Raw genomic sequence first — 24,581 nt, forward strand, 5'->3', positions numbered from 1 at the left:
GCGGGATAGCAGCCCGGTTCAGCGCTTCAGAATGAATACATCAACGACTGGGGGAACTTGATGGAGCCATGGAAGGAAAGCATTGATGCGCAATGAAAATCAATGTTTATTGGTAACAATGCATAGTGATATTCACGTTTATTATTTACTGGCGCAATCGATTTGAAATGCATCTCGATGGAATGGATTTTGTTATCTAAATATAGTAAAATTCTACCTCTGGTTTCTAAAAGTAGAGAGTTTTGGATCATGTGATTTATCCATTCAACTATGGTTTAAAAATAGAATGCTTGATATGTTATCATAATATTTGGGAGGCTGAATTCTCATCTGAAATTTCGACTGAAACAAGACAGTGAGTTGCATTTCTGTTAATGAAAAGACCATTCCGATCGAAAGATTACCTATTCTGGCGACCCACATCTAATATCTATATGCATCCATATGCAAGTAGCCCAAGCATACGTGGAAAAGAATTCAATCATTTTCCGATTCGTAGCTTAGCATGCATAAAATGTTCTATTTATGCACAAGTGATAAGCCCTATTAACTTCAATTGGCATGCGGATAAAAGCGGCTGGGCATTGGTGTTAGCAGTTAGTTAGTAACTTAAGTCTGTAGAGTAACTGTCGAGAATGTCGGTTACGTATGAACTACTCGTTTCGTTGTTAATATGTTGCGTATCAATTTCTGCACAAAAATGTAAGAAATTGTATGAAAAGTATTGTGTGTTGTGATGTTTTTGTGTTGTGTGGTGGTGACAAAAATTGAAGCTTCAAAAATGTTATCGTCCTAAATATTTTTGAGCTCCTGAATTCTTTACCATAAGTAGTGGGGTGAGGACGTTTGGAAGAGCCAGTTGATTTTAGTTCTATATGGTGCATGTGAATTTATTAATCGGGATGGGTTCCAATTATGATAATGGATTGGAACTTGGTCCATGACCATTGATCCAGATATACGCTCGCCTGTACGGGTGCAGGACTGATGATTTTACTTGTGGATGCATTTGTTGACTTTGTTGGGCTGTGAACCTGATGTTCTCGCCGCGAATGCACTAGTAACAGTGACTACTATGCCATCTTCGATGAACATATCAGAGTTTCAAAAGAAAAGGTAGAGAACCAAAAGCAGATTCTGAGTAACATCGCTATGCTAGGGGGTCAAGTCAATGGTCCGGTGCTAGCATTGGCAAAAAAGTTAATCATCAAGGCAACTCATGAGACGCTGCCTCACCTCTGTCCTGGGAGCAGTGTGACTGAAAGTGGCAACAGGTGGAAACCGCTCCTTTATATAATAGCAAAAACATCACAAGGGTTTGTGCGGGTTTATCAGGAATGGTACAGTCAAGAATCTTAATGGGAATATCTGAACCAATACGCGGGTTGGATTGTTTGACCCTTGCCAAAAGAGCTTGGAGGACTGATTGAAATACTACCGATACCGATCGAGGAAATCGTTATTTTGGATGTGATCAAGGCGTGATACGCCACTAGTCCAACGCAACATATTCGTCAGAACCATACAGGAATGTGGCCGAAACAACGGTGGTTTGATGCCCTGGATGGTGATTTGAGAGCCTCGCGACTACATCCAGATCAGGGCTTTGATTCAAAAAAATGGCGCAACCGACCACGACGAGCCGACCCCGCTTGTGAATGGACAAAGGCTAAAGAAAAAGAAGAAGAAAAACATGACAAGGGTGCGAATAATATTCAAGTTTAAAGAGCGAATAGTTTGAGCCTAAACTAGGCTAAAGCTGTATTATTCTTTGGAATATGAGGGATCCTAAGTCCACATCCACTTTATATTGGACCAGACCAAATGGAGAGCTACTCACTCCCATGTTTTCTGGTCGTGTTGCCATTGCCATGTTGTTGCGATTATATAAAGGAGCGTTTTCCACCTGCTGCTATTTTTGATCACTCTGCTCCCAGGGTAGAGGTTAGCCAGCGTCTGATCAGTTGACTCTGCCCTGGACGAAACTATTAGTCCCTCTTTTTGAATGCTTGAGTGCTATGCCCCAAACAATGAGTCCGTGGACCAAGAAACGTGTAAGTTGGTCTCCACTTGGTCTGGTCCAACATCAAGAGCATGTGGACTTAGGATCCCTCAATGCAAAATATTTCTTCATATATGTCCAAATTAAATTAAATTTAATTAATTAAAATTAGATTAAATGGCGCTTCCACATATTTGCCAAGCCTCAATAAACCGTCGTAACGCAAACTTGTGGACAGGGTGTTTGGCTTGGTATGTGTACGTTTGCTAGCGCTTGCCGCCGATCCAGTGGAGGGTCGGTTTTTTTTTTTGGAAAAAATCAAACGATGTGTGCGAAATAAAGGAGCGATGTGAAATGCATTTTGTGGATGCAGTATCGCACTTAAAATTGTTATTCGTTTCACTACCCTTGAGTAAGTGGATTAGATCAATCAACAATTTTCCAAAAAAGCTTATGCGCTCAAAAGAAACAAAAGAATAAAAGGTATATGCGCGTGTATTTCCAGTGAGCTTCCCATAGGGGAATTTTGAATCCCACTTAATCATAACGCAAAATAATACCATTCGGTGCATGTAAAGGGAAACACAGATCACACATTTTCACCGAATATAGTGATAATTTTCTCACACGTTTCCGAGTAAATCGGATGTGGTAGACAGACAGACAGATGAGCGAAACCTTTCTGTGGTTTAGCCTATCTTGTCCCCATGTTCTTCTTAAGGCACGGATTTATTTGATGATCACAGTCAGAGCCCCACTGAGACAAGCACAACGGTACTAGTCTATGCTGGATGCATGGCTCAGTTTATTCATACTGAGTGATGCAAGACCTCCATAAGTCAATACCGAGCTATGGAGTACCGTTTTGAAACGCAACACCACGTTTGACGCCCGAAGGTCTCTGTTCACTTGGATGTAATCATAAACTCCATGAAACTTCCAGCGGGGGACAACCGCAACAATCGACCTGAAAGCACGAGAAACAGAAATTCTCTTGATATATGTGAATTCAGGGCTCTACCGGTTTCCATGGTCCAAGTATACACCTGGTAAGGTTTCGTGACCTACTGCCGCTTCCCATACTGTACAGACTCGGGTCTGATCGCCTTTGGAGCATTCGCTTACAGCATCACGGTCAGCAATCCAAAGTGAATACAGCGTTTCCTGGTGCCACCACTACGGGGATTCTCCTTAGTTTTGGTTTACTGAATCGATAGAATCGATATTAATGTCTTGTTTCACACAAAGTTTTAACATGGAAAACGTCGCAAGAGACGGCTTAGGATTCTTTTCCTTCCTTTTTTATTTCGCTGTATTTTCCACTCTTTCTAGCCCTCACTGTAGCCGGCGTCGCAATGAACACAACATGGTTCAATCACGCGCTCGTCGGTCCTGGTGAGGAAACAATTAACCACTTGGCAGTAACTGAGGTAGCCAAATGTAATCACTTGTTGACTGACCTTACACTTGGTGGTCGTACACCAAGTCAACTGCTGAGCCGAATGAAGCAGCTGAGTGGTGCCTAAGTCGGCTTTCGAGCTGCTCCAGCCTCTGTGGCTGCAGAGAGAGAGAATACAGGCCATTGTGGCAGGTTTGTATTCAGGGTCCTCGTTGGATGCCAGCTCAGATAAAATCCATGAGGGACACCCGCTACCCGTGTTTGGCGAGTTGTATCGTGTGACGCATCAGGCCGGGTGACTCAGCAGCAGCAGACGGAAGAGGTTGGTGCATTGTGTTCGGGAAATAGAACTAGATAACGGTCTAGGACCCTCGACAAAAACCGGGGCATGCTAATTCTACAGGTGACAAAATGTACCAGATCTTTCTCTTCAAAAAATGAGACTTGCCGGTAGCATTGGCGACCGATACCCGAAAAGGTGTATCAAGTCACTTTATTATTTAACCACTACGTTATCAATACAGGCGCTTACTGGCAGTAAACATGAGTCTAGTATTTTGGCCAACCTTTTTTTGGCGCTTCACTACCGTGGATATTACATTTTTTTTAGGCATAGACTTCCGATCTAACTATGAATTGCTAGTGGATCTACACAACCCTCATTGACCCCATAACTTAACTTAGATCATCAGCAAGAATCTCTCAACGCTGCTGGCTCCCCTATGTTTTCTATGGTGCGTCCATTACCACTGGGGAAGCCAGCGATTTTGCTTCCGCAAACTTGATGGAAGAACTTTTTAGGTAGGGAATTTGCAGATTTTCTGAGAGGGCCAGCGGTTACAGACCTCTAAATACCTAGACGAGTCTTACCGATATCTCATTTTATTCATCCATGATTTTGGGCACTCTGTGCAAATTGCCATATTTTCCCAACCTTGAACTTAGTCAAGGCATATCATCAACCAGTTCCCGAAGGCTTTCCGAAAATCGCAATAAGCTCACATTTCTGACTTTTTGAGTTCTATGCTGCAAAGCCTCTACTTTGGTTTCGTTTATTTGGATGATGTTCTGATTGCGTCTTGCTGTGAGTTCGAGCATTTTTCAACGTCTCCTTGATGCCGGTCTAGTACTCAGCCTTGATAAATGCAAATTCTTACAATCACATTTGAAATTACTTGGCCAACTTTCCTCTTCCTCGGATCTGGGAACGTTTTTGGGCATGGCAACCTTTTCTTGCTCAGGGACGCTTATCGTCAATCGATCCCTAACGCCAACTTTTCTGGCCGAATTCCAAAAACTTCCGGCTGATTGCGTTGTTCCCAGAGGTCGCCCATGCATTTGAATGAGGCAGGTAGAAGCTAAACGTCTAACATTCCCCCGGTATGATGCACTCCTAGCCGTATTCGCCGATGCTTCAAACATCGCCGTCGGTGCTGCACTTCACCAAAAAGTGAATCAAATCTAGGAACTATTAAGCTTCTTTTCCAACCGCTAAACTTCGCTCAGCATTACAACACTTACGATCGTGAGTAATTCGCCGCATACCTTGCAATCAAATACTTCTGGAATTTCCTAGAAGGCAGGGTGTTCACAGTGTCCACGGACCATAAGCCACTCTCTTTTGCTTTGAAATAAAAGCCCGACAAAGTGTCCCCTCGCCAATTTCCTTATCAATCAGTTCACTTTCGATATGATGCCGCACAGGTTAAGATACCCGCCATCGCTAATTTGCCGGCAATTATGGAGGAGCAGAAGGACGATACACTTCTTTAGTGCCTCAGGACCATCTCCCACTACACATTTAGGAAGTTTCCTATCTTCGGCTCAACGTCCAATGTATACTGTGAGACCTGTGGGTTTTAAAGAAATCACTGAGTGAAAGATGCTTCAAAATTCCTTCATGAGAAGCTTAGTAGAAACGAGCGCAACATTCTCGCTAATGGACCCATGTTTGCTGTCCTAGGAACTGAGGAGTAAATAAGTAGTTTTCTGCTGAGATAAGATGAAGAAGCGCACACAAGAAAACCCCCTAGGCAACATTGACAGACCGACAGATCAATAACACTTGCCTACCTCGTCTCTACTCGAAAGTTCCCCACCCCCTTTCCCCTTTGCTGCTGAAGTCGCTACTCCTGTGTATAGTTTTCTTGAAGAAGAGGATGATCGTTAAGATTCCAAAGAAGGGCATCTGATCTGAGTGTGATAAATGAAGGGGGAGAGGGGGGGCTTGATCGTCTGAGAGCAGCCTGATTTCCACCATTGATTCTCTGTCGGAGAAACTTTCGATGGCATGTGACGAGTGCGTGAACGGAGAAACACGTGCTGCATCATGATAAAATTGGAGATTCAAAAACAGAGCCCACCATTCATCTTGCCACCGATATTATTTATTTTTGTTATGGATGACGTTCTTCATTCCGCTTGTCCGAAGGACGTGGGGCAGTTCAAGGGACTATGACTTCATTCTCCAAACAGCTGTTCATCACTGACCAGGGCAGTTAAGTTCTTGAGGGTTTAACATGAGCACCTGTGTGGACGACTTAATCCCACGGTCTACTTAGGACACGGATTGATTTTGTGACCACAATCAGAGCCCCGCTGAGACAAGCAACAACGGTACCAGTCTATACCAGGTGCATGGCTTAACATTCATACTGGTGGATGCAAGAACTACCTAAATCTCTACCGAACTAAGGAGTACGGCACCCGTGTTGAAACGCAACACCAAGCCAAGGCCCGAAGGTTTCTTCTCGCTTGATCATAACCAACAACCCCTGGTAAGGTTCCGTGACCAATTTGCCACTTCAGATGAGTCCTCCTGCAGACTCGGGTCTGATCGTCCTGATTAGGCCTTTGGAGCATTCGCCTACTGTATCACGGCCGGCAAGCCAATGTGAGTACAGCGTCTCCCGGTGCTACCACTATGGAGGTTATCTTCGGCCACCTGGTTTTGGTTTGGCCGACAGGGTTGCCGCCCTGTCTTCCTCCCCGCCACCTCTGATCACTCCCTGACCAGGACAATAACTAATTCTTTTTTGTCATAGCACACACTATTGAACTTTGCAGAGTTTCGCACGGTATTGTAGCTCGAGCGGTTCACACCCGCCATCGCAGCGGCCAATAGAGCCTTCAATTGGAGTTAATGGCAATCATGTCGATATTTTGGAATGATGGTCAAAAGTTGCTACTAAAAGCTTGTTGTTATCGTTCGTACAGAGATCTAGGAGGTGACATTGAATAATTTGAGAGTTATCAAAACCCTAGGAGTCCATTAGGAGTTATACGTACAAGGATTCTGTTTGCAGTCGGAAGTTAAGTTTGGGCTCAGAATTAGTGTGGATTGAAGCGTGTTTTAAATTAGGGGGAAATCGGTCTCTGTATCGGATCCATTATCAAGGTTACCCATATAGGCACATCGACTTTTGCGAACTTACTATGAAGAAAAGTTCCACGTCCTTTGCCGAACTACCGCTTGCATAGGTGGTGGGGCAGTTTCTTTTACTTGCGTTTTAAGAGGATTTAGCGAACAGAATTCATATGGTAGTAACAATGGTGACATAATTGTGTATGGTGTATGGTAGAGTGGAGTTTATCGCCGTGCGACTTTCTTCTTAAGAGTTCTGTAGCTTGCAACCATTCGAGTCCATGTTACTATGATTATTAAAGAGATGCAATCTGAATATTTCAAGTCTCTTTTCGATCATCGTAGATAGTTATTGTTAGCTCCTCTGAAATCCTTTTCCTTTTCTGGTAATGAATTTATCATGGGAACTCTTGTATCTTGGTGATTCGCAAATAAATGTCTTTTATTATATTAGTATTCAAATTTTCTTTTCAGCCAAAACAAATAGTACTCGTATAATTGGCGGTCATCCCGTCGATCATCCTATCCCATATCAAGTTTCTTTACAAGTTCGTGTAAGGAAATCAGCCATAAGTATCCCTTTCCTCACAGAAAATAGAGACTGGGCCCACATTTGTGGTGGTTCTATTATAAGTTCCCAGCATGTCCTCACAGCAGCCCATTGCGTCGATGGTGCAGATACCAATAAAATGTCAATTTTAGTTGGAACTAACAAACGCAGCAGCGGAGGTGTTAGATACGATGTCGAATCTTATGTAATGCATCCCACATACGAACCTCTGAAAACTGGAGATGTCGCCGTTATGAAAGTTAAAAAGCAATTCCAGTTTACAAGAAGTATAAATACCATCGAGTTGAGTAAAGATTTTGTAGGTGGGAACGTTCCTTGTAAATTGTCGGGATGGGGATTCACGAGGTCTATAACTATTGGCAATTTGCCTGAAACTCTCCACACAATCGATCTTCTCACAATCACAAATGAGGAATGTACAGAACAAGGCTACAATGTAAGTGACGGTGAAATCTGCACTTACAAAGGAATTCTGCAAGGTGCATGTGCGGTAAGTCTCTTTAACAACTCAAATTGAAATAACACTAAAATTGCCTAAATGCCTCCAATTACAGGGTGATTCAGGTGGACCACTAGTAACTACTGACCGAAAGAAACAGTTTGGAATTGTATCTTATGGAACTTCAATTTGCTCAATTGGGTACCCTGATGCCTTCACTAGAGTTGCTTACTATGTGCCGTGGATAGAGGAGCAAATGAGAGATGGAAAAGATCCAGTTGACGCAGAATCTTCAGGAGATTCAACACCTTCGAATTTGGCTGACTCGGGCCCTTTAGTTTTCGCAAAGGTTTAAGATCTTTAGTTTATCGGTGAATTATGCATAGTATTATTGATGAGAATATATTGGAAAATTATAAGCTTTACGCTCAGAAGTCTTTGATAATTTTTTTTGGGACGAATTTGTTTATCTATGCATGCAAGGAAGCCACATAGCACATTTGTTCAAGCCAGGCTAAACTAGTAGTCAGTTAATGCATAGTGGAATCATCATCATCAACGGCGCAACAACCGGCATCCGGCCTAAGTTTGCCTTAATAAGGAACTCCAGACATCCAAGTTTTGCGCCGAGGTCCACCAATGCGATATCCCTAAAAGCTGTCTGGCGTCCTGACTTACGCCATCGCTCCATCTTAGGCAGGGTCTGCCTCGTCTTCTTTTTCTATCATAGATATTGCCCTTATAGACTTTCCGGGTGGGACCATCCTCATCTACACAGATTAAGTGAATCGTCCACCGTAACCTATTGAGCCGGATTTTATCCACACCCGGACGGTCATGGTATCGCTCATAGATTTCGTCATTGTGTAGGCTACGGAATCGTCCATCTCCATGTAGGGGGTCAAAAATTCTTCAGAGGATTCTTCTCTCGAACGCCGCCAAGAGTTCGCAATTTTTCTTGCTAAGAATCCAAGTTTCCGAGGAATACATGAGGACTGGCAAGATCATAGTCTTGTACAGTAAGAGCTTTGACCCTATAGTGAGACGTTTCGAGCGGAAAAGTTTCTGTATGCTGAAATAGGCTCTGTTGGTTGCCAACAATCGTGCGCGGATTTCATCATCGTAGCTGTTATCGGTTGTGATTTTCGACCATAGATAGGCGAAATTGTCAACGGTCTCAAAGTTGTATTCTCCTATCCTTATTCTTCTTCGTGTTTGACCAGTGCGGTTTGATGTTGTTGGTTGATTTGTCGTCGGTGCTGACGTTGCCACCGTATCTTTTGTCTTGCCTTCATTGATGTGCAGCTCAAGATCTCACGCCGCCTGCTCGATCTGGATGACGGCAGTGGAATAGTATGCATTAAGAGAGGACATCCAGTCCTTCTTCAGCTCTCAGTTTATTTTAAATTTTTGCTGATCCTGTGATACAGCAAAGCAGTGAAATATTTTCCTTGCTATTTCAAAGATTAATCAATTGAGAAAGCATTAGTTAAAATCAGACCAATTGCGATGGTTGACAATAGACTTCAATAATAGAAATTGAATCCCCTTATCAGTGGTTTCGGTAAAAATCAAGTTGAAATCTGGAAGCTGGTAGTTTTACATATGCGTATCAAATACAAACGGGACTGATTTTTTAAGAAATATTCTGTTTATTATGTTTAATTCAAGAAAGAATTTTACTACATCCTCTTGTACCCAGCAAATGCATTTTTCGCACTGAATTGGGAGTCATCATAAAATTCCTTTGGACATTCTTGAAGCCATGGGCACACGACCGCTTCCACTGCTGCATCATTGCCAAAACACTTTCCTCAAAACACTTCTTGTAGTGTCCAAAAATATGGAAATCGGAAGCAGTCCGGATTGTAGGAAGGATGCGCTAACGTTTCCCAACTAAAAGAGCCTAGTTTTAGTTTTGTTGCGTTGACTACGTGAGGTCTTGCCTTTTCATGAAGAAGAGTCAAGCTTCTGACGGACTTTGCTTTCCTTATATGCCGAAATGCCTATTTCGTTGCTGCCAGTATTTCGTAGTAATACTGTGCATTCTTATTGCGTCGGTCATGGAGAAAATCGAAAAGTATAACACCTTTCCAATGAAAAAAATAGTTGCAATTAATTTACCGGCTGACAATCTCGCCTTGACCTTCAGTGGCGCTCTCTCGCCGCTTTTCATTGACTCCATACTGGCCTATCTCGGCTTGGGTGAGTAATGGTGCATTAGTTCGGGTCCTTGAAAGGGTATTTTCTCTGAATTGTGTGCACAACTGCTCCAAAATTTGGGCCCGATTCACTTCCTCCTTGGCTAAAAACTTAAAAATAATTCTTTGTTCTATGGTTTCTTTCGATACTAAGGGTTTCGAGTGAATTAGGGTTGCGGGGTTACGATATTAGATAGTATACAGGTACAATATTTTCACCCGCGGTAATGTTAGCTGACGTTGTAATGTTTGGTAATATTTGGATTGCGCTCGGTGGTGGTAATGTAATTTACTGCATGGAATTGGCTCCTCCTTAATGTTGGATCCATCCACCGCCAATTCTGTTTTCCAATCACATCCCGTATGAGTGATAGACTTGTGCGTCAACCAAGTTCTTCGTTTGAAATATTAGGTTGTTGCATATGAAATGGCCGTTTTGGCAATCAAGTGGAGTTAGTTGCGATTTTGGTGTATCAAACCACCACCAGTTGGCGCTGTTGGTGTTGAATATTGAAGTATGAATACTCCAACATTTAATCAAGGAGTCATTTCATTTCTCCCCGCCTCCCATAAAGCATAACCTTGCTTCACCAACCAAACCCGGTCCCCAACCAAAACCCGTTCAGGTCCCCGTCCCCACCACTCTCTTACGCTGCGATGACCAGGAACGCCTCGCGCCCAGTCCCCACCTTAGACCTCGGCTCCGAGATCTACTCCCTCTTCAACACCTCCACCACCCAACTAGTCTCCCAACTCACCTCATTCCTCCCCATATACTCTCCTTCCCTTTCCTCGCCAATGGAGAAGAGACTCGAACTCCTCTCCTTCCTCTGCCAAGTGTCCCCCAGTAATGTCCACTAAAGTGGTATTGCTGAACATAAATTCGGTTGTCAGTCGACAAAAGCTTCACGATTTAACTAATTTCCTGTCCTTCCACAAACCTGACCATCTCCTCCCTACTGAATCCAAACTGCACCCAAGGCATAAGCTGCACATCCCCAACTATACCACCTTCCGCTCCGACCGTGTTGACTACCAAGGCGGAAGCACAACCATACTAGTGGCAACTCATCTAGACGCTCAATGGGTCTACATCCCAAACACTATTGCCCCATCTATGGAGCTAACCGTTGTCTTCATCGCCACACCTTCCTCCATCACATTCCTAGGTAGCCTCTACTGCCCCGACCAAACCTAAAATCCCGCTGACATCTCCAACCTTACGCAACACCTTAAAGCCCTCCCAGTCAGCCGAAACAAACGTTTCTCACTTGTACTAGGGGGCGACCTAAATGTCAAACATAACACCTGGTATAACACAACTATAAACGTCAATGGCAATAGATTAGCCAACTGGTACACACAACACTCCCACCCTCTACAGCTCACCCTCCTCCCCACCAAACAACCCACCTACCACTAGCAAAATACCCACTCCTTCATCGACCTCGTCCTGGTAAGCAACCACCTTCTCGTCCACCCCAGCATGCCTACTTCCCCCCAAGACCTCCCCACTATCCCCGGCTTGAGCGACCATAACGGAGTGGTTTTGCACTTCAATATCACCGATCACCTCCCCGAACCCCAGCCTAAATTCTTTCCTAACTACGCTGCCACTAACTGGCAACGCTTCAACTACAACCTAGCCGACAAACTCTCGACCATCCGCCTCCCATCCAATCCTTCTTCTATCGAAATCGATTCAGCCGTGGAAAAGCTCACGGAATCCACACAAAAGGCCTGCAACGAAACCATCACTCTCAGACCAGTCTTCAGCGTCCCGGGCAGCTACCGCCCTATCTCCCTCCTCAACGTGACATCGAAAATGTTCGAACACGTCATCCACGATATCATGCTCCAACACATCACCGACCACGCCATTATCCCCCCTTCCAGTTTGCCAACAGGCGCGGCCACGGCACCTCACACGCCCTCCTAGTCCTCAAAACTGACATCCTATCCCAAGTAAACAACAATATCCCCACCACAACTTGCCTCCTCGATATCCAGAAAGCCTTCGACGCGGTCTGGCACGACGGCCTCACCTACAAACTCTCCTACACTTTCAAACTCCACCCACAATTATCCAAACTCATCCTTAACTACCTGTCTGATCGCCAATCCTTAGTTCGTATCCACGATACCCTATCCGACCCTTACAGTATCCCCGCAGGCATCCCTCAAGGCTCAGTTCTGTCAGCAACCCTCTTCTCCCTATACACCGCCGATATCCCACTCCAGCACTCTACCAAGTCCCTCCCAAGCAGTCAAAACCATCCAATACGCTGATGACTTGATCCTCTACCAAAACCACATCAATACCACAATCCGAACCCTCAACAAATTCCTCCAATCCTGGAAACTCCTATTCAATTCCTGCAAATGCAAAGCCATCGTCTTCCGCGGTAGAGCCACCTTTACCCGCAAGATGCTAGCCGACACCCGCAACCTCACGATCAAGATCGGACCATCCACCATTTCCGCCGTTCAATCCACTAAATACCTTGGAATAACCATGAACTCTCGCGTATCACCCGTGCCCCAGGTAAACTCCATCCTTTCAAAGACCCTAACAGGCCTAAAAACCCTATGGCCCATCCTCAAGAGAGACTCCGCATGGTGTGAGGTCTCCTCAGCCCAGATGGAACGTCTACGGGTAAGTGAAAGGTCCCAATCCAAGCTCCACTCAAACCAAGCCGTCTATGACGAGATAAAGTGCTCCCGCATAGACCAGATCCTCCTTACCTCGCTAACCAAATTCCTCAACAAATGCCTAACCCACGAAAATAACCTCATCCAATTCTACTCCCACACACGCAGCCACATCACGGACCCATCATACCGCCACCATCCCGTCCCTTCTGACCTCCTAACCCTCTCCTCCCAAAATAGCAGTTATCGCGACGGTAAGCTGATCTTATTCAACCGCCCACACGATAGGCATCGCCCTGGCCTTGCCAAATAACACCACCGTCCCCTATATGTATCCTTCCCCCATCCACCCATGTATCGCAACTATCCCACCGATCAAACAACAATATAAGAAGGGTTTTTCATGACTTTCCCCTCTATAGCATTAGTCCTAGGATAAATTAGAATTACCTTAAATTAAGTCTAGTATTAAGCAAAATGTTAGTCTCTAGGTAAAGTTAAGCTGTTAGTCTAGTATTAATTTTGGTCATAAGCTATTTGTAATCCAAACAATAAGAAATAAATTGAATGTGTTAACAAAAAAAAGGAGTCATTTCAGTTTTGACCATCGTTGGGATAACAGGCAATAGAACGGAAAAAAAGGATGGAAAAGAGCCAAGAACCTATACTTTTTCTGTATGAGTTCAAACTCGGTCATAAAGCGGCGGAGGCGACCAAGAACATTAACAGCGCATTTCGAGCTGATACGGCAACCGAACGAACCACACGGCCGTGGTTCGAAAAATTCCAGTCAGGCGACGTAAACCTTCAAAGTGAACCACGTATACATTAAGGACCATCGATTGACAACGACGAGCTGCGTTTGCTAGTCGAATCCGGCACACGTCAGTCTGTGAGGAACATTGCAGACAAGCTGGGCGTACACTATTCGACAGTTTTCCGGCACTTGCAACAACTTGGAAAGGTGAAAAAACTCGACAAACGGGTTCCGTATGCCCTTACGGAGCAAAACATGGCGCTTCGAATGGAAATTTGCAGTTCTCCACTCACCCGCAACAGAACCAATCTCTTTTTGCACAGAATAGTGACATGTGATGAAAAGTGGATATTATACGACAATCGTCGCCGATCAGCACAATGGCAAGTTGGACTTCAACGAAACTGGCATACATGCTCTTGAATCTCGCTTGGAGAAGTGTTTTGAATCGACTGGCACCTATTTTGATTAAATAGATAAATTTGTGTAAGCTTACAGTCGTTTCAAATTTTAATACAAAAACGGCCATTTCATTTGCACAACCTAATAGTATCAGACCAGCCAACGTTCACAAAGGCTTAGAGCTTTCGAAACTTTCACTAGCACAGAATAGTGTCAATTTGATCGTGGGAGTTGAGATAACTACATTTCCTGATTTGGACAAGGCAACGAAAACGGATCTAGCACTGTTAATGGGTCGAGCAATATTCAGTTGGGTTTGGAATTCCAGGTCGGTGCAACTGCACGAAGATATATAAAATGATCGATGCCTTTGATGCTCAGCAAATTGATGCAGATAGGGAAGGTGGTTGTTGGTTTCGGTGCTTTGTTGGTGTTTGTTTTCAGTTCAACTCAACGACCAAGTGAATAAACAAACAATTGTCGCCAGCATAGATCAGGTATTTGAGTAAAGCTGTCTGTTGAACCCCTCTACGTCCTCCGGTCAAGGGAGCAAGAAGAACGTCATGGATGACAAGCAGAACAAGTATCGTGTGAGAGGATGCAACCCTGGCGGACTCTGCTTTTGCGGCATCATATGTCGCTCCGATAATAGCTATTAGTTTCTCTAGAATGCTCCCTGCGTAGAGAATGCCAGATTTACTTCCTGTTTACACTGTCAAAAGCACCTCTTCATCATATTTTTCGTAGATAAGGAATCGGAAATTCTCTCGTGATGCGGTATGCACTTCTGTAATCACTGCATTCTGACCCAACTTCCGCTTCCATGACAAGGAGCATAAGCGCGCCGAGTCCACCATCACTCGCAGCGAACAATAGAGCTTTCGACCCCTTGCGTTCTTCGAGCCATTTCTATTATTGTCCAATCAACCAGATCTTATTCTCTTCAGGATGTGACCGACGACCTCCCTTTCAAGCGATGAAAGGGCATTTTGGATGAACTCTCCAAGCCGGCGAACGCAACATCCAAGCGAATGTATGCTGAAGGCTTATGTCTATTGTTGGTCGGGAAGTGGTGAATTCGCTTACTGGTATGGTTTCGGTCAGTTGATCTTGTGACAAGTTTTGTGCCCGAACGATGTGCTACCAATGACGAGGCGGTGAGAGTTGCAGAAATCCACAAACCTTCCACCATTATCGTAACGGTCGCGATTACAATGCCAGCTTTAGGAATATGAACTACGTGGGGTGGCTGTAAACGAAATTTTTAGGTTGTTAGCTCAGAAGTTCCTATCTCTTTTGTCGCTTTTTCTGACAAGCAGGGAAGAGTTTGAGTGTATTCTTAAGCCACAACTCGGGCCTTCTCCAGCAAAAGTGAAGGCAGTTACAAGGTAGATCTTAACGACATCGTTAAACATATATATAAACATATCCCGGAAAATGAATTGAAAACTCCATAATAGTGAAAAGAGCACAGCTCTCAGACAAGATGAAGTTATTCCTTCAAAAGCTCCATATATCGCGTATAAATGGAACTAACTCAACAAAAGGTTAACAAGTAGAGGTTAGAAAGAATACATTAATTACGCTAGATTTAAGTCCATGAGGTGAATGTAGAGTAGAAAGCCAGCTACTATCTATTGATGGGGCTTTCAAGTTGTTCTTTGATGCATTCGAGTATCATTTTCGCTAATATCTTCGGAACAGTCATTCATTTCATTCACTGTGAAAGATCTTAGATTCCCAGAATTAGCGAACGAGTGGAAGTGGCGACTGTGCAGAGACTGCAAGGGCTCACCGGAAAAGTTCCGCAGCGAGGCCGTCGAAGTCGCAAGTTTGAGTACATTGATATACAAATAATTTCGCTTCTCTTAAGAGGACAGTCCGTATCCGCATGTTATGGGTGCTCGTCATATTAATCATAAGAGGTAGAATGTCACGGGATATTATGCGGTTGAAAACCGATGTGAAGAACTCTTCAGCTGGCCGGGATGGGAAACTTAACGGTAACGATCCTGGCGGGACCATTGAAAGGGCTACATGCAAGTTCGTTCTTTATGCGGCATACGATAGCAAAATCTATAATTTCAGGCTAATTTTACTTACCTTACCAGCACAACGATGGAACTCCCTTTCTCACGACGTACTTTTTCACAGCAACGGAACTCCAACGTGTCGTGATTACTTCGGTTTGCACTCACAACTGAACTTTGTAGCGTAAATTGTTATGTTAATTATTTCACTTCGACTTGGCCCCATTAACGTAGGGACACACCCTATGTTCGTAGTCGCCCTCTAGGATTGCATTTGCTAGTGTTCCAAAGATATACAGAGCGGTCGCATTACAACTTATTAAGAGTTCCAAGCCATTTGATTCTGTCTACATTGCCAGACTCTTTAGTTCTTGCGTTGGCAGAGGACACAAACAATCATAGGGTAAGTAAGCAGTGGCTACATTACTGTAAGTTGACAGCAACTCTGTCCTGGGGAAAGAATTATCTCAGCATGGTTTCCTCTAACAATTTTAACATCAGGACGCGCGCTCTAGGTTTCGAGAATCTCTCATCGCAGAAGGTCCTTGCCCCTTTACGAATTTAATACCACAGATTCTGTTAAAATTATCCCATTCTTTCGTGTACTAGAAATATATAGTTTTGACAGACTTGTTGCCATCAGATAGGATGAGGTTTCGGCATGCTGCAGGTTTATTTGAAGTCATAAGTGTAGCCTAATGAAAACACCGCCGCTAACTGAAAAGTTTGCTCCATCCAATGTGAACCTTACCGGGATCACCGGTTTATTACCACCTTCCGTTGAAAATTCTGCTCTTTTGCTTCCGATTTTTCTGAATTTTTACACGCCTGGTAGTGCAGGAATACCCAAGTCCTCATTTTCGAGAAGCTTCGACTTTTTGCAGTACCTTCCACTATTGTCGGCTAGGAGCCTTCCCAGGATTACGAGGTCTGGTCTACATGGATCCATTTCCACATAATGATATTACACCAGCTGCATTCACATTATCTTCCTTCTGTTTTTCCAGGTACCGGCGGAAGAGAAGGTTCTCTCTTTTGCGACTGAAGTTCCCTTCTACCGAGCTTTCCTCTTCTGTCTCCTGGAGGAGTTAGCCCGCAATGTCACTGACAGGCCGACCGTAGTCAAGTTCCCAATTCAGAGAGCATATCATCAAATTTTTCCGTAGGGAACATGAATCCAGTGAGTCCTCCAAAATCCGTGCGTGGGCGGCGACTTGATTTCTCTAAGTTACGGGTGATATGGTGGGAGTGTTGGGAAAATGACTGATACCGGCATAGAAACGAAATAATCAGAATGGCTAGAATTTACTCATTTAATTAAGGAAGAAAGTAAATTTCTAACTACATACTATCCTCAGAGGGAGGTGCAAGTAAGTAGCTTAACTTACACAGAAAACACGAATCAAGGAAATATGCCAAAGGAGCCAAGCTATTGGGAGTTATAGGAGCGGCATAATCTCGAGATTGGAGAGCGAAACTAGCTGCTGAGCTCCGAGATGGCAGAGCAGTCCATCAGGCAACTGCAGTGTTTGAAAAGGTTGAACGTAACAAGGAAGATTCGGCGTTGTTGCAAGGAAGCAAACTTGATAGGGCGAAACCAGGAAGGGTATTCCATATGGAGAAACTTCTTTTTGAAAAAGGGAGAGCAGATTCCACTGCAATATTCAATGATGTTTCTTACAACGGGTATAGGGTATATATAATCCTGTAGTGAACCTTTGGTTTCACATCCGAAATGAGGATATTCGCGATCGTTATGGGGTTCCATCGATCGTGGAAAAGTTGCGAGAGAGGCGTCTTCGATGGTATGGTCACACAATTCGTGCTAACGAGAATTCATTTGCCAGGATTGGACATCGAAGTCAATGGTAAATGACCAAAAGGCAGGTCGAAATAACGGTGGCTTGACACGCTGGATGGGGATTTAAAAGCCCCGAGATTGCACCCAGATCAGACATTCGACAGAGCCAAGTGGTGAAACCGATCACGACGAGACGACCCCGCTTGTGAACGGGAAAAAGGCTGAAGAAAAAGAAGAAAACCATTTGGTGTCAGCTTGCTAGTCGGACATCAACAGCTGTATTGTAAGAGAGCACAGTCCAGCGGAAACCAAACAGAGGCAAACAATTCAAGCTCGTCTGTGTAAAGCAAATATCAGCAGGTGAGGGTTGGCGGAAGGTCATTAACAAAAAGTTCGAATAGTAGAGGACCAAGTATAGATCCTCTGGAAATATTAGTAGAGCGAGATGAGGGACCATGAAAAGAAACTCTGCACAAATGATTTGATGGGTAGAAGGAGAGTCATTAAATGATTGACGAGAGAAGTTGAGCAGAGTTTGGGGAGGAGAATGTTGTAGTTATCGGCATTGAAGGCTATGAATTAAGGTATTTAGCAATAAAGTTCGTAAAGTCCAAGAGGTTTGAAGCAGTAGTTCGATGTTTCACAAAACCATGCTACTCTTTCAGTATGCGTTGGCCGAAATGTGGTTATACCAGTCTTTCACAAATCTTTCGAAAATTTTGGAGCAAGAGGGGAGTAGCAAGATAAGATGACAGTTCACACTGTCAGAGTAGTAGAGTAGAGAGAATAGGGGTAATATGGTTCTCTTTCTAAAGATGTGGGATGAGAGATTATACACAGAGAGAGGGAGATTTAGTTTTAGTTTTACTGTTGACAAGGAAGCCTATCGGCCTATGTGCTCACATGTGCTGCCAATGAGGAACTCAATCAAGGAAGGGGTAAGAGAACGGCGAGAGATCGGAGGAACATGGGGCCGTCTGGTTCCGGATAAAATTCGGCTCAACAGGTTGCGGTGGGAGGGTCACTTAATCAGTATGGATGAAGATGATCCAGCCTGGAAAGTCTATAAGGGCAATATCTATGGTAGAAAATGAGGACGAGAGGTCAGGACGCCAGTCAGCTTTTAGGGATATCGGATTGGTGGACTTCGACGCAAAACCGGGATGTCTGAAGTTCCTTATTAAGGCAGGCCTAGACCGGATACATGATTTACGCACAGGTATCAAGTTTGGACGATAGAGATCCGTTTCAAATTCAAGTACCGAATATTGAGCGTCAATGGCTGGACAAGTTGAAACGAAGAATTCCAGAGTGCAGTCTAAAAAGTTAAATTGCAGGGTAAAACAGGTATTCATATAAAGAGTAAAAGAGAAGACTGGGAGAGGTTGCTGGAAGGAATAGGGAAGTTAAGATGATTAGACCAGTTGAACAAGGACAGGTTAAAATCTCCTTGAGGGAAGAAAGGGTGGGAAGCGCATCTAACGGGAAGGAATTCGCACAAACTGTCAAATCATTCTTTATACAGGTGAGAGGGGCAAACATGGGGGACGTACATATAAGATACAATCAACGGAACGAGGTTGGACTGCGAGATTGTAGGGCAATGCCATCAGGAGGAGCGCCAAAGAAGGAGAAGACGGGATTTTATCATAATTGCAATTAGGACCCCATCGCCAGTGAAATCACGTGGTGTAGTACGGTCCATGTTGTAACAAAACATGAAGTATCAGGAATCTTAGGTTTGTTTAAGTGGAAAGCTTTATCCTCTGTGCTCTAGGACAATTCGTTTTGACATTTTGATTACTACTGCCCTAGAAGAAATCTCTAGAAGGATAGCCTAATAGCATCCATGTTTTGCCATGCCTTATTGGTACAATGAATTTATGTAATAGATTCTGTGTTAATGTAGCCGAAAATTAATCTTTTATAAAAAGTGTTTAATTAATTTGTGATAAGCATACCTTTTGAGGGGTTTATGACGTATGTATACCCTTTCTTAAGTCATCTCTTCCAGTCTTAGCTGCATTTTCCACATTCCACTTCTATGGAATATTCTTTTATTTTGGGGATGATATAATTGAATTTATACAAGCCTCACATCTTCCTGAAAATAATTCTTGACTAAATCACCATCCTAAATCATAATCATTTCTGGTGCAGATATATCTGCACATTGATAGCATACACGCCACCCAGGGGATACGTTATGTGGCCGAGTTGCACAGTGATTACTTAACTTAATGATAATAAGACAATATCCAGATGAGTCCAGCAATTAGTCAGTTCAGTAAGAAATGTCGGTCATTTAGGAGCACTTATAATCTCATCACAATGTGCCTCGTACTCTCACCGTCCTGTGCACATCACAGCTTTAATGTACCGGCCTGGAGTAGCACCCGGGTAATACGAGCGATACACAAGTTGCCCTTCCTTATTCCTGCTTATCCTTATCCCCAGCTTAGTGGCTCAAGTGTGTTCATGAAGTGCTTTTATGATTATAAACCATAAAATGGAATTGTTACAACATTGCGGTGATAAGTCCTTTTGGCTGCGGAAGTCACTCCATAACTCTAACAAGATGGGCGGTCGTTTATAATCCCTGGTGAGAAACGTACGACCTTCCTCGGAAGGCCATTGTTTTTCTATAAACACATTGTTTTAGTATACCTCGGAAAGTTGCTCTTTTTACTTTATCTTAATGGTTCGATAGCCATTTATAAGAGCTGATAAAAAATGATGCAATAAATCTCTTGAGCGTCGCTCTGACCGAAATATAAATGAACTTTCAATATGGGGAAAAGGGGATGAATCTTCCAGTATAAGAGCAGCCAAATTTCATGTATGTCCTTGAATGCCTGGAAGAGGCTTTCACGATAGGTAATAAATCGACGAAAATGATATTAATTGATTAAAGGTTCTTTGAGAATGATATTGCTTAAGATATTCTGGTCAGCAGGCTTTGTTTGCATACTTTTATCTAATAAAGGAACGGATGACTATCCTGGTTTGACTAAGTTTAATAAATCAGACGTTATGACAGTTTGAAATGCATGGCACCCAGTACAAAATACGTAATGAAAAAATCTCTCTAAATGTGCTCACAATGCTTTAACAATGGGAAAAACAGAAAGATTTTGAATTTTCTGTAAATTTTCCATACAGTTTGGAGCATATCTTCATAATTCAGAGATTGAAACTGAAAATAACAATACCCTTTTTCGATACAGAATATTCTTCTGTTCCTAGTATATTTTTGTTTCAAACTCCTCTCAGTAAATCGTTTGGCAGTTAAAGCTGGACTTGCTGAATCTAAAGATCAACTTCCACAGGATATTATTTTAGCCCCAAATTTGAACTATTGGCATGTCATATATCATAAATCAGCATCCGCCCTCTTGGTTTGAAGCATTAACTTTCAGATTCCCTCATTTTTGGTACGACTATTGTGCGAAGATGTATCCATATTTTTCATTAATAGCCCTCAGTTTTTTAGCCTTTTTATCGGAATTGATATGAGGATGTGTACACAAGGGAATTTTAGGAGTTCAGAAGTTGTAGTTAGAGTTATTCATATGCACATGTGTGGATGTGGTGTTTGTTTCATAGTTCTGGTATCCAAGAGGAAGTGCTTTGGCTATATCGTGTCAATTTACTTTGAAAGGCAAACCACTTAACAGTGACAGTTTAGACAATCGATAACGCGACCTTTTTAGTGTGATTGATACTTTCTGACACTATTGCTCGGATGGAAATTGGGGGAAAGTTCAACTGGGGGTTGAAGGAGAGGAGGATTACTATTAGGCAATTTAAAGAAGCAACGAAAATATGTATGCATGTACATCCTACCCCATTTTCAGAGTAGGCTTTTTAAGGTTTTGTGTCAAGCCAAGTTTAGAAATATAAGCCTCATAAACGTTCACGCCCCTACAGAGGAGACTGCAGAGTCGGAGAAGGATACCTTCTACGAGGCAGTAGAAAGAACCCTCGAAGCCTGTCCCAGATATGATATCAAAATCATACTTGGGGATTTTAACAGCCAAGTAGGGAAGGAGCCCGTATTCAGGCGATACGTTGGCTCCCATAGCTTACACGAAAAAACAAATGATAACGGACTACGGACTATTCAATTAGCAGGGTCACACGAAATGGTTGTTGGAAGTACCTGGTTTGCGCGGAAAGCGGTCCACAAACATACGTGGGCCTCTCCAGACGGGACCACTTTCAACCAAATTGACCACGTGTTGATCGAACGCCGCCACCTCTCAGCCATGATGAATGTCAGAACATATAGGGGGGCCAATATAGACTCGGATCACTATCTCGTTGGCATGGTGCTCCGAGCTCGAATAACAATACCACCTAGAATCCCCTCTGACAATCAGGTGAGAGTGAACACTGAAGCCATCCACAACACAACCCTCCGCGACACCTATAAGAGGGAAATGGATGCCGCAGTAACCGCAGTCAATAGAGGACCTGGAGATGAAGCATCAACTAATGATCTTCACAACCACCTGAAGAACGTTATCATGGATACGGCCACAAATATACTTGGCCCCAGCCGCAAAAGGAGTCGGAACGGCTGGTTTGACGATGAATGTAAGCTAGCAACGGAACGGAAGAATGCCGCATACCGAGTAATGTTGCATTCTCAAAGAACGCGGGCACATGCAGAGACTTATCACGAACTCCGTCGAGCGGAGAAGCGACTTCACAGACGGAAAAAGGAAGCCTGGGAGAACCAACAAGTCTGTGAACTAGAAAAGTACAGGGAGCAACCGCACCAGGCGCGGAAGTTTTACCAACAAGTCAGCAGGATGAAGCCTTATACACCTCGATGCTCATCCTGCCGAGACAAAGAGGGAAATCTGATTTCCGACAGAATGGGCATATTAGAGCGATGGGTTGAGTACTTTGATGAGCTACTGAACAACCAGAACATCGGCGAGTTGGAGGTCCCGCCAACTGAAGACGACGGACAAATACTGCCACCACCAAGTTTAGGAGAAACAGTCCGTGCAATTCATCGGCTAAAAAATCATAAGTCGCCAGGAGCCGATGGAATTACAGCCGAATTGGTTAAATATGGAGGCGACCAGTTACACCAAGTGGTTCATCAACTTGTGCTCAAGGTATGGGACAGCGAATCAATGCCTGACGATTGGCAGCGAGGCATAATCTGTCTCATACATAAAAAGGGAGATATCACACAGTGCAGCAATTATAGAGGTATCACGTTGCTGAGTACCATCTATAAGATATTCTCCACTATCTTGCTAGGTCAGATAGCCCCATACGCCCAGAACATCATTGGCCCATACCAAAGAGGCTTCACTCCAGGCAAATCGGCAACAGATCAGATTTTCTCTCTGCGGCAGGCGATGGAAAAACTGTTGGAATATGGACAACAGTTGCACCATCTGTTCATCGACTTTAAAGCCGCCTATGATAGCATAGCCAGGGTAAAACTGTACACGGCCATGAGGGAATTCGGTATCCCGACGAAATTAATAAGACTGACTAGGCTGACCCTGACCAATGTGCGAGGCCAGATAAAAGCAGCAGGATCACTCTCAAGACCATTCGACATCAAGAACGGTCTACGACAAGGGGATGCGCTATCATGCGTCCTCTTTAACCTGGCCCTCGAGAAGGTGATCCGTGATGCTGAGGTGAATGCAAGAGGTACGATCCTCTTCAAGTCCACCCAACTACTGGCCTATGCTGACGATATCGACATCATGGGAAGAACCACCCGAGACGTTCAAACTGCCTTCATCCAGATCGAGCAGGCGGCGCGAGATCTTGGGCTGCACATCAATGAAGGCAAGACAAAATATATGGTGGCAACGTCAGCACCGAAGACGAATCAACCAACAACATCAAACCGCACTGGTCAAACACAAGCACGAACAAGAATAAGGATAGGGGAATACAACTTTGAGACCGTTGACAATTTCTCCTATCTAGGGTCGAAAATCACAACCGATAACAACTACGATGATGAAATCCGCGCACGGTTGTTGTCAGCCAACAGAGCCTACTTCAGCTTACAAAGACTGTTCCGCTCGAAACGTCTCACCATAGGGTCAAAGCTCTTACTGTACAAGACAATGATCTTGCCAGTCCTCATGTATTCCTCGGAAACTTGGGTTCTTAGCAAGAAAAATTGCGAACTCTTGGCCGCGTTCGAGAGAAGAATCCTCCGAAGAATTTTTGGCCCCCTACATGAGGATGGACGATTCCGTAGCCTACACAATGACGAAATCTATGAGCGATACCATGACCGTCCGGTTGTGGATAAAATCCGGCTCAATAGGTTACGGTGGGCGGGTCACTTAATCCGTATGGATGAAGATGATCCCACCCGGAAAGTCTATAAGGGCAATATCTATGGTAGGAAAAGAAGACGAGGCAGACCTTGCCTAAGATGGAGCGATGGCGTGGGCCAGGACGCCAGACAGCTTTTAGGGATATCGAATTGGTGGACCTCGGCGCAAAACCGGGATGTCTGGAGTTCCTTATTAAGGCAGGCCTAGACCGGATACCGGTTGTTGCGCCGTTGATGATGATGTCAAGCCAAACCTTAGAATCGATTGATTTACTGATTTACTTGGAAACGGACAAAGCTATTGTTACATCCAACGTCTTATCCTTTTTCGCTGAGTTTAAGGGAGCTTCCTATCCATACGAAAGGGGATGTATATTTTGTTCACAGAATATGGTGTTAAATGAAAGAGCTCCATTACTATGTACTTTTTGAAACTGATCTTATTTGAGACACTGGGTGCAACATATGTCAATGCGGGCTTAAAATATGTGCCTCGAAAAGTGTAGCAGGCCGGGCTGGCCAAAAATCTGAAAAAATTCACAATGGTGCACCTAAACGAAATCTAGGCTTCAAAATAAATCCCATTCCGATATCTGTTCAAATAAAGTGAATAAAAGCGTACTACCATATAA

At 43.8% G+C, this 24,581-nt stretch overlaps 1 protein-coding gene across 1 annotated transcript; it reads left to right on the plus strand.

Moving 5' to 3' along the window:
- The first annotated feature begins 567 nt into the window (after positions 1 to 567).
- Positions 568 to 8,200, plus strand: LOC119659458 (chymotrypsin-1-like). Its single transcript, XM_038067542.1, has 3 exons — positions 568 to 702; positions 7,240 to 7,826; positions 7,891 to 8,200. Exons 1-3 carry the CDS (start codon positions 636 to 638, stop codon positions 8,128 to 8,130), a joined length of 894 nt encoding a protein of 297 aa, XP_037923470.1. The 5' UTR covers positions 568 to 635; the 3' UTR covers positions 8,131 to 8,200.
- The last annotated feature ends 16,381 nt before the right edge of the window (positions 8,201 to 24,581 follow it).

The sequence above is a fragment of the Hermetia illucens genome, chromosome 6 (assembly GCF_905115235.1).
Source record: "Hermetia illucens chromosome 6, iHerIll2.2.curated.20191125, whole genome shotgun sequence".
Lineage (NCBI taxonomy): Eukaryota > Metazoa > Arthropoda > Insecta > Diptera > Stratiomyidae > Hermetia > Hermetia illucens.